At 48.4% G+C, this 11,230-nt stretch overlaps 1 protein-coding gene and 1 long non-coding RNA gene across 4 annotated transcripts in view; one reads left to right on the top strand and one right to left on the bottom strand.

The window, feature by feature from the left end:
- Positions 1 to 1,393: 1,393 nt before the first annotated feature.
- On the top strand, positions 1,394 to 8,117 carry LOC116951684 (uncharacterized). The gene is made up of 2 exons (XR_004404274.2): positions 1,394 to 5,661; positions 6,939 to 8,117. It is a non-coding gene; the product is annotated as an uncharacterized LOC116951684 (long non-coding RNA).
- The window catches only part of LOC116951683 (WD repeat-containing protein 90-like), a 37,420-nt gene continuing 33,909 nt past the window's right edge, over positions 7,720 to 11,230 (bottom strand). For 2 of the 3 annotated variants that reach the window (XM_032970494.2, XM_032970495.2), the window contains exons 42-43: positions 10,313 to 10,397; positions 7,720 to 9,712 (exon numbers count right to left, since the gene is read on the bottom strand). In XM_032970494.2, coding sequence (XP_032826385.2) covers positions 9,558 to 9,712; positions 10,313 to 10,397 — 240 coding nt within the window. In that variant the 3' untranslated portion in view covers positions 7,720 to 9,557. Of the gene's footprint in view, positions 9,713 to 10,312; positions 10,398 to 11,230 lie in introns of those variants that run through there. The other variant, XR_004404273.2, reaches the window with a different exon arrangement.

Here is an 11,230-nt window from a genome sequence, read left to right as displayed (position 1 = left end):
GCAGTGGTAAAGGTGGTGGTGGTGGTGCAGTAGGGATGAAGGTGCAGTGAGCAGAGTTCACGCGCTACAGCGCACAGAACTCGGGTACTGCGTGCGTCATCACCATAATCATCATCACCATTCGCATCTTCCAGAGGAGAATATCCAACCGTCCTTCGGACTCGCAGTGATGATTAAATGTTGCCGCTGTTGCTATCGATTATTCCATGCATTTAAAAATATGTTTGAGCATACACATAAAAAACAATACGTAATGAACATCAGCAAATAATTGCAATCGTGTTGTCGACTTCATGGAGCGGCGCCCATGGCAGCGAGCGGGCGCTGCGTGGAGCAGCAGCAGCAGCAGCGAGAAGAGAGCAGCGCCCAGCGCTGCCGAGTGGACAGAGGAGTCACGGGGAGGGGGAGGTGGAGAGTGGGAGGAGGTGGTGGTGGTGGTGGGAGGTGGTGGTGGTGGTGGAGGGTGGGAGGAGGTCGTTGGTGGTGGTGGGAGGTGGTGGTCATACAAAGAATAAGACTCGCAAACCCCATCTCCCTTCCTTACAACCACTCCTCGACTCGTCCGCCCATTCCAACTCCGACTCGAGTCTCCTCTCATGCCCACAACCCAGAGGCACCAACAGCCCCTGGCATCGTCGCCTCTCGCTCCCCTCGTGCTCTCTGAGCGCAGTGATCCGCGCGGGTCGCTGTGTGCCTGCAGCAGGGGAAAAGCACAAAGCCGCGAAAAAAACACCAAATCCCATTCGTCTCTCCGCGTCTGCTGTGAGCGTCCAAGATTCACAACTCAAAGTGCTCTGGAGAGGACCGTTGCTGTGGGTAAATGGATCTTAGACTTGAGCGAAATATAATTTTCTGCCCGTACAGATATCTGAATACAGGGAACCACAAATCTGGCTGTCCGCCTGATGATGCTAGTTGTAATTATTGGCAAAACGTCGTACTCAGAATGTAAATGATGTGGGTTGGCTCTAACACACAAGCGTGCTGTACTAGTAACGAATTGCCATTTTCTGTTTACGTGACAAGCCTTGCTAATTGGCCGTGACGGGTGGTGGCGCGTTGAACGACACATTTATATTTATGCGACCTAACCCCAAATATATATATTATGGTCAATACAGGAACTCCTCTACTTACGAACATTCGAATTACGAACTTTCAAAGATTCGAACAAACCTGTCCATATGTTCAGTTGCCTGTTCGGACCGAGAGTCGTAAGTTCAACCGCCACGCAATAGTTGGCGGTGGTGGCATCTACATCTACAGAACATGAAGAACCAGTGGCATCTACATCTGTAGAACATGAAGAACCAGTGGCATCTACATCTGTAGAACATGAAGAACCAGTGGCATCTACATCTACAGAACATGAAGAACCAGTGGCATCTACATCTACAGAACGTGAAGAACCAGTGGCATCTACATCTGCAGAACATGAAGAACCAGTGGCATCTACATCTACAGAACGTGAAGAACCAGTGGCATCTACATCTACAGAAAGTGAAGAACCAGTGGCATCTACATCTACAGAACATGAAGAACCAGTGGCATCTACACCTACAGAACGTGAAGAACCAGTGGCATCTACATCTGCAGAACGTGAAGAACCAGTGGCATCTACATCTGTAGAACGTGAAGAACCAGTGGCATCTACATCTACAGAACGTGAAGAACCAGTGGCATCTACATCTGCAGAACGTGAAGAACCAGTGCCATCTACATCTGCAGAACGTGAAGACGCAGTGACATCTACATCTGCAGAACGTGAAGAACCAGTGGCATCTACATTTGCAGAACATGAAGCACTAGTGGCATCTACATCTGCAGAACGTGAAGAGCCAGTGGCATCTACATCTACAGAACGTGAAGAACCAGTGGCATCTACATCTGCAGAACGTGAAGAGCCAGTGGCATCTACATCTACAGAACGTGAAGAACCAGTGGCATCTACATCTGCAGAACGTGAAGAGCCAGTGGCATCTACATCTGCAGAACGTGAAGAACCAGTGGCATCTACATCTGCAGAACGTGAAGAGCCAGTGGCATCTACATCTACAGAACGTGAAGAACCAGTGGCATCTACATCTGCAGAACGTGAAGACCCAGTGGCATCTACCATTGAAGCCGGAAGGCTCCCAAAAGCCCTCGGCCTGACCTAGGAGAAACGAGAGTCCCCACAGTGCCCACAGTCTCTCTCGTAATCGTAATCACTATACGACGTGGGGTGATGCCTTTAAAGATATATGGTGACTCATAACATACGAAGCGCTACGGAGACCTCTCATCAAACCTCGTGTCGTGTGTTTGTGTGTGTGCCCTACGGTTGCAGGCCCATGGGTTAGTCTCCCAGTCATGGGGAGGAGGTGGGGCACACGAAAGAACAGAGACAGAGTGGAGTCGGGGTAAAGGAGATTGACACTCCCGCCGAGGTCGTTGAAGAGACACGAGCGAGCAGGACGCCGTTTACGAAAGTGTATTGGAGGAATAAAAGGCCGAACACACACACACGGAGAATTGTGTTGAACGCGCACCCTCACGTTTGCTGACCAGTCGTCGTTATGACAACAAATGGAAGTGAACTGCAGGAAGCCACTGAAAAAATCGAGGAAGGAGGCTGCAAAGTCTGGCACAAATCATAACCGAATACGTACGCTGAGCACACACACACATAAACACGGGCCTGAAAAGAAACGATGAAATCTATGAATGTTGAACTTCTTTCGCACCGTACCTAGCCAACCGTGCTAATCGGAGGTGCGGTAACTCAAATAGGCTATCGAGAGCAGGCGTGAGTGGGCTTGAGAGATTGAATCCGAGGCTGGGTTCTCGGTAGGGGGAACGAAGTCTACCACGGTACCGGCTTCTGGATGGCCATCGAACAACGGCGGCCGCTGCACCACGCGATTTCAGATGCGCTTCCGCGGCCGTCTGGAACGCTCTTCCTTCCGATATTCGGAAGCCAGCGGAGCTATGCACTTTTAAATCTAGATCGAATTTCTCTAGAACTCTTTTTTTTGGTGCGTGTTCCGTTTGTTGTCTCCCCCCCCACCCGCCCCGCACACTCCGACGATGGCTACGTACGGCGTGAAATAAGTTCAACGTTACACAAAACTCATTCTCGTGGTTACGCATCGCTTGAGGTGGACGTCCACGACGAGGGAGCACGCGTCGAGAGCTCCGGGGGCCGATCGTGACAGCCGCGAGCCCCCGAGAGGCGCGTCGGTGACGCCTTGTGCCGAGATCTGAAAAGCGTTCAATCGACCCCCTAGCTCCTGCGGCTGTCCCGCCGTGACCCGGCTCTCATTTGAACAACAAAAATAGAGACGTTCGGTTTGAATGAGATTCAAACGATTTATTATTATTTTACCAAGTAAGGCCCCACTGAGCTACGTAGCTATTTTTCAGAAGCTACTTAGCTATCACGAATGATAGCTCAACGAAGTTGGCTTAGCATGTTTGGCATTTTTCGCAGCAGCCAAAGGCTCTAGACGCGTGAACAACCGGCGGACCCGGAGAAAAATCCACACGAGCACGGGGAGAGAGACATCGCAAACTCCAAAATATAGAGCAGGAGCAGGCGTCAGGCTCTGCGAGGGTGTTAATGGAGCTTTATTGATGATGGTAGTGGTGGTGACAATGTTGCGCAATGGCCCTTGTTTAAATCAATTGAGAGAGTGCAGAAATGGTTTTACCTTCTGCACCAATGCGAATGGTCTCTCGCACTTGGCAGGGAGGGCATTCAATATGATTGACTGCGTGTGCATTTTGGACAGACCCCCCCCCCCCCCCGTCTTAAAACGTGACTTAGTGGTCAGAGCTAAACAAGTCACGGATATTTGTATGGTCAGACAGGCCGTGTTACACGGAGCAGGCGAGGGGCCATCGCTCTCCTGATGCTCGCGGACCTTAGAATAAGAACATTTGTTTATACTGCAGTAGGAATCCGATGAGCTGTAAAGCTCTTTTTCACAGATGTCCAGTCGGGGCGGGTGAGAACATACAAACAGTACAAAAACGTGATACGCGTGCACAGTTTAGGAAAGGTAAGCAAGTCACTCAAAACATTTACAAATACAATTTATTCATAAAGGCTTTTGGGTTAGGTCACGTAAGTGATGTGTCGCAACCCTCCTCCACCCGACACGGCCAATTAGTAAAAAATGTGTCACGTTAACAAAACGCCAATTAGGTACTTCTTCAGCCCACCGATGTGTTTGAAGAGTGAATCCACAACATTTAGAATTTGAGTATGACGTTTCGCTGGTAATTATATCCAGCATCTTCGGGCGATTTGCCAGAATAGTTTAACTTTTTACTTTACCAGGTAAAGCCCACTGAGCTATCGGCTTCTTTTTCAGAAGCGAAACCTGGCCGCAAATGATAGCTCAACGAAGTGGCTTTTCATCACGTGGACGTTTATGGCGGCAGCCGAATACTCTGAACGCGTGTTGCCTATTCTAAATGTGGAGGGATGCGGCGCTGCGGTGCTGCCAGACGCGTCTCTGCGTGCCTTAGGGGTGTCATATATTCATCGGCGAAGACCCATTCTTCGCACACCTATTCAATTTGCTGTTTGACGATGCTCTAAAATTATGTTAATGCGTGTGGATGGAGCGGTGGATTGAGCAAGTATTTTACACCAGTCTGCTGTCAACCTATTCGGTATGGCAGGCCCCCCACCGCGCCAATCAAGTCCACTGGTTTCAAAGCAATGGCTCAAGACCTTCTCGCAGACTGAATGTGAACATCAACGCGCTACGACACTTCGCTCAATACCGCGTTGAGCTGCTTCATCGCCAAGTTACCGCGGCAGCATTTGCTGGAGGCGCGGCGCACTGAGTGACAGCTTGGGGTCACGCTCGGGATCAGGCAGAGACAGCTGCTTTGCTTCAGACTGCATGTGGGGGACAGCCTGGTTGGGGAGGAGGGTTCACTGGGGTCACATCTGCAGAGACGACTGCCTCCCTCCGCTCTCACGTCAACTTCGTTATCTGCGAGCCCATCCAATTCCACCCACGCACGTGGGAAAGATCCCCAGCGCGCACGTGCGGATGCAGTCGCAGCGACGCTGCTTGTTTGCTACGTACGATGCGAAAGAAGTTCCAACACGCACACACACAGTGAGCGTCTACTAGGAGCCAACACGGCACGCGAGGGTGATGTGGCTGGAACTCAAAACCATGCACGACCACCTTTGTCTCCCCAGGTAGTGTTCATGCCTATAAACAGCACACGGTATTTGAAACTGAAGCTGAGCAGACCCAATTAAAAACGATCTCCGATGAGGATGGCGTCTTGGTGTCATAGTTTAGCACACTGGACCTGCAATGCAGAGGTTTCTGGTTTGATTTGAATCAATGGGTACGTTTCTTAAACTTCCCCACCCATCTCCATGTCGTGTGGTAGAATGTGGGTACAAGTACCCATTTCTTCCAAGACCTCTGATCAACATTGTCGACCAAAAACCCTCTAGAAGGCTTCTCTCTATTGCGAGGCCCTTCTGCCAGCAGTGGTGTGAGCAAGACATTGCAGGGCTGCGCCTTTAACCAATATTGTTTTTTTTCCTCTAAGCAGATGGTGTGCGTGGTCAGGATATTAATCCAGGTCACCAAGATTGTAGCAGCGTCTGCGAGAGACATCGCACAGCCACTCATCACAGAGGTGAGCGAGAGCTTGGAGCCCTTGATGAGAAGTGAGCAGGGGGGGGTCTCGATTCCTGCCGAGCGTGGAAGTGTTCAATTTTCTCCTCGCTGTGGCTGCCTATTTTGTAGATCTGGGTCCTCGAAATATTTCACTTAAAAGCCATAGATGCAGAGCCGCACGCGGCTCATCGCCGGCTGTTTTTTAAATCTTGGGCCACGTGATGAGATTCATTTACTGGAATAGAAACGTGACATTGACTAAGGTTTGGTCAAACCAATTATTTTTTAGTTTAAACTTCATTTGATTTTACTTATATATATGGAAGTATCGATCAGATAAAACGCATAATTTCCCTTGTATTAAATGTCCGGTGTGGTGATGATTGCTGCTGTGGACCATCTCAGAGACTCGATATCAAGATCTGTAGTTGGAGATGGCTGAAGTGCAAACAGCTCATTCAAAATAATAACTGTAGCATTAACCGTTTTTCATACGATGCAGTTCTAACTATATTCAAATGTAATAATTTTAACTGAATTAATATATTTGTTTAACTTCATATGCATTTACATGGAACTCGTTATATACTTATAATAAACTACTCAATGTTAAACTTCGTAAAAACTTCCCATTTGTGCCAAAGTTCCACAGTGTAAACTGTAATCTGCAACTATAATTTAATATTCTTTGGGTCTTTCGGTAAAGTCACGTAGATAGGTTCAAATTAATGAAAATAAAATCAACAAAAAAGAGGCTCTTTTTTCCTCCTGATGATGATCACTTGTGTTGTGATCGAAACGTCGAAGCTTTTTGTTTATTTTATTTTCATTAATTTGAACCTATCTACGTGACTTTACCGAAAGATCCAAAGAATATGAATTCCTGCAGTCACGAAAGCTTTAAGTCAAAATGTAATTTGATATTCAAGTCGACCTCATGGATAATGGGTAGATGAGAACCACATCGTAGGGCAGGCAATGCACTGCAATATAGACACAACGGACATAAGGCCACGAAAGAATTGGAGATATACAATCAATGATTTAAATGTATGGGATGGCGTGGCTCAGCTGGCCGATGACCAGTCAAGACCCCCATATGCTGCTACAGCACGGGAACGACTAAGGTTTAAAGCCCTTCATGTGTTTTTTTTTTCTCAATAAAGTAGCATTGCTTATATCGTTTTAATATACGAATGCAGAATGTAGTCCGATCGTCAGCCAATGCTCAGTGCGGCGATCTCTAGCGTCCCAAGGCTGCTCTGTGCAATCTCCCCCCCACCCCCCCACGTTCAGGTCTGACGCATTCACCACCACTGGTGGGGGGTGACGCCGGTTCATTCGGTGGGCTCGTCATGTCACGCAATAGCAAGTGGAAGGAGGGTGCGCATGGGAGAGAGAAACCACAGATGCAGCGGGCTTGATGGAGAGGGAAGCAGCGTGGGGGCATTCGGAGGGAAACGGGAAGAGCGAGTGTTGATGAACGAGGCGGATGGATGAGCAAGCGAGGCAGAGGCGACGACTGCCATCGCCTCCTATCCCAGCATCTGCAGCAGCGGGCGCTCGCCGTAAACTTTGCTGGAATTATTGGGCAAACAGCTCGGACGTTAAGAATAAAGCACAATAAATTGTGGACGTAAACAAAATGGGAAAGTTGCGATAGATGGAGCGTTTGAGCAGGACGGGGGTGGGTAGCAGAACAGGCATTGGAGTCGCACCCTGAGGATGCTGACCAAGAAGAAGTCTTAATGCAAGGGAGTGGTGGCAATGAAACCAAGCTTAGACCTCGGAGGAAAAGTCTCTGAAGTGAAACAGCTGCCGGACCTCGCAAAAGGTTGGAATCGACTTCAAAGTGCTGGCATCAACAGCACTGGATGTGAAGACCCCTTTATAACCGTGAAGAGCTCTTCCTATGTTCGCTTGTCAATCATAGGCAACACCAATGACGCTGGCGTTGATATAGCTGCAGAGGAAGCTCTCAAAATGAATCCTGTCTTGCTCGAGCGGATGTCTGTGCACCAGAGTGTACGCATGCATGAGAAAAAAAAATCTCATTTCATGTTACATCACAAAGCAATTTCCTTACTTGCACAAGTTTATGTACAGAAATATTGCAAACATATCTGTAAAACTAAATGGTTAACCACATAAAAAAACATTAATTGTAACAAGGTACTGTTTGCATAATTTCCTCTGTAAAACATGTGGCTTACATGGTCAATGCCCAGTTGGACTGTTACATACATAACACTACACAGTAAAACACATCTGCCTGCAATATAGCAAACATTACAAAACAGCCAAGTTAGAAATACAATTTATATCTTGCCAAATAAACATTACAGCATATAGTGCCAAATCCATCTCACAGCTGGGGCCAGATTGGTGCCGGAGCGTTACGAAGTTTTCATCAGACATTTTGTGGACAAATGTATCATTATTACAGACTTTTGCACTCACGATCATAAACACGGGCATTCTATCATACACTTATAGGCTGACTTGTTTGCTCAAGAATGACGCACGTCTTTGTACTTGGTTCGATGAGTCAATATAAAAGTCAGATGCGAATCTTAGTCCGGATGTACATTTGATCTCGGCAGCTGCTCTCGTTTTTTGAAAATAAAAATATGGTCAAGCCCTCGCGTCCGACCCGATGTCTTGTTCCGCCACTTAACAAAGTTCACGGTGGTGAAAGCTTGAGGTTCAGCGATGTGCGAGCGACGTGAATTCACCGCGTGCCCAACTGTAGTTTCTGTGCGTGTAAAACACCACGAGCTGAAACAATAAATCACCACGACGTCAACGGGGCAACGCCCTTTCAGTGAAACCTAGGAAAATAAATATTTCCAATGTAAATATCGGACGTGTTCAAATCTTCCGGGGACTTACATGGCCCCCCGTTTTTTGTTGTAGGGCATTTTTTACATCTGAAGGTTACAGACCGCTGTTGATGTCCTAATGGGCTTCGGGACTTCACAGTGTTTGCCTTCAAATATGACCGGTTTATACAGACACCCACTGCAAGCTCTGGAACAGGTGGCCCAGTCTGTGGATTTCCAGACACCCGAGTCTCTGCCCATTAGCTCGCATTGTGGGCTATACAAACAGCTACAGCATAGAAAGGTAGAATGGTTTTATATGCAGCTAGTGTCAAGGGCGATAGCAACTCAAACATACACTTCTCTGCTGCAAAAGGCTCAAATGTAATGTAAAATAAATATGGACTGTTTCAATATTTGTGTGTTTTGTAACGTATTGCTGTTGGTGACACTCCCATACATGTAGAAAAGGACCAATAGTTGGTCTCATTTAAAACGAAATGTGTTAACAAAAATACAGGGCTTTAAACGCAACCTCAAATAAGACCAACAAACTTGTGACTGTTATTTCTATCCCTCGGTGGCTGCTGTGGTTTTTAAAGTTACATTTTGTATTCCCCAGTAGGATGAAAGTAACCCAGTACAAAAAAAAGTTGCTTTGATCAGAGGAAAGCGTTCACTCCATAAAATTTCTCGGAAGTCCTTACGCCGTTTTAGAACCGATTTTTAAAAAAATCTGCCACCACAGATTTAAATGTATGCACATGCACAAAGAACACTGTTGTATCATTTAGATTTACAGTGCTGCAAAGCATAGTCGACCCAACAAAACACAGCTATTAGTTGCAGCTTAATATCGCTCCAGTTTTACGTATTCCCATATCCCCACTAGCGCACAACTCCATCTGGGCAAGCGGCCACGTTGTTCTAACCCCCTTCCACTCCGCACCGGTCGACAACCGCCCACCACCCCACCCCCGCCGCTGCCACGCACTTTTCCCGAGAGCGTGACACTGAGCAGGCCCCGCGGCAGCTGTGACGCACGCAGGGAGGGAGGGCGGGGGAGTGAAGGGGAGCAAGGGCCCCACTCCACCTAACGCAGCAGCCTCCACACAAAGATCTCATTGTGTGCGGCGCTGCCGAGAACGCTTCCGGACGGCGAGAAGCGAATGACGTGCGGCTCGTCGCTGTGCGTGCCCGCGTCCCGCAGCGTCCCTCCCTCCGGCGCCGTCAGCATCAGGGCCCTCTCTGCACGTGGCACAAATAAAAGGGGGGGGGGGGGGTACACATTTATCAATACATTTGATAAGCACTGCCGTGTCCGGAAAGCATAAATCTCAAAGCTGGATGACGAAGATCCTTGAAGGCGTGCCCAGGAAGGCGGCTTCCGACACGAGCCAATCTGCAGTCATCAGCTTTGTTGGAGAAGGGATAATTTCCACGTTTCAGATGCTTCGGAGTGACATGTTACGTAATTAATACCACGCTTGGTAAACGTTTGAAAATGACAAAACAAGGCGTTTGTTCTCCACACACCAACATAGCCATCTGTGTGCATTCGCCAAGGTTGCTGTGTGTCAAGATCCCGCATTTAACAAAGTTATTATACCGTCCTTTTGGTGGTTTGTGGTCAATCAAATAAAATATATAAACAGACAATGGTTTGTTTTACATCCAAAAACTAAAATAAACTTCATACAACAGCCAATGGGACCTCTGGACACATGTAGCAGTAATTATTTCCTTCGCCAATTGCAATGAGCGACGCGTGACCTCTGTGACTCTGCGGTCTCCGCCGGCCACGATTAACCACGCCGAACGGTTCGAGAGCGGCCGTGCCGGTCCCACCTGTGGAGCCGATAGCCAGGTGGTCCCCACTGGGAGCCAGGCTGAGGCAAGTTGTGTGGCCCAGCACAGGGATCCGGCGTGTGACCTGCGTGAAGAAAACCACGAGAATTGCCATGAGCACACAAGCAATGACAAAAAATTAAAGATGCCATACCGCCTTTAACACACTATTGGTGCACGTGCTGTTAGCAAACGCCTATTAAGGCCGACACAGCACACGAAAGGGTGGCCAGCACCATGCACTGCTGAGTCGACCTCGGGAAGGCCCAGGACTGGTTCAAATATTCACCAGTGCATTGGTTATGAGCGGGAAATGAACTCGAATCACTGAGTTTACAGCACAGTGAGCTAACCAATGCACTACACCTTCCCATACAAACAAAAATACAGAAAAAGACCCCGTGTAGCCTTAACAGACTGTTGGGGCAAGTGCTGTTTTCTCGCACCTATGAAGGCCGGCACGGCACACGAGGGGGTGGGTGGCCAGCAACATGTCCGACCGCATTTGTCCCCCATGTGGCGATGTTTACACACCGCACAAGGTACTCATTTGAGGGTGAGTCGACCTAGGGGAGGCCCAAAACCGGTTCTGATAATCGTCGTGAGCGGGAATCGAACTCGGGTCGACGGGCTCGAAGTGTAGCGAACTAACCGCACCACTACCGCTCCCCGCTTTGTCCCCATACACTCACACACACATGCGCACACAAACACAGACACACCGTGAGAATGGGCATCGGCACACACGCGCACGCACAGACACCATGAGCTGGTTTAACACCGGGCGTCCCCGGGGAGTGTGGGGCTTGACTCGGGGTGTGGGGGTGTCACATGAGATGGTATCGTGGTGACATCCTTCCGACGCAAAAAAAAACACACATGCACGATTGGGTTGGTTTCTTTTGCAGATTTGGATAA

Source organism: Petromyzon marinus, chromosome 43, assembly GCF_048934315.1.
Source record: "Petromyzon marinus isolate PM22_M1 ecotype Great Lakes invasive population chromosome 43, UKy_Petmar_22M1.pri1.0, whole genome shotgun sequence".
NCBI classification, from domain to species: domain Eukaryota; kingdom Metazoa; phylum Chordata; class Hyperoartia; order Petromyzontiformes; family Petromyzontidae; genus Petromyzon; species Petromyzon marinus.
The sequence above is the reverse complement of the archived record's forward strand: the minus strand, read 5'-3'. Positions and strand labels throughout refer to the sequence as shown.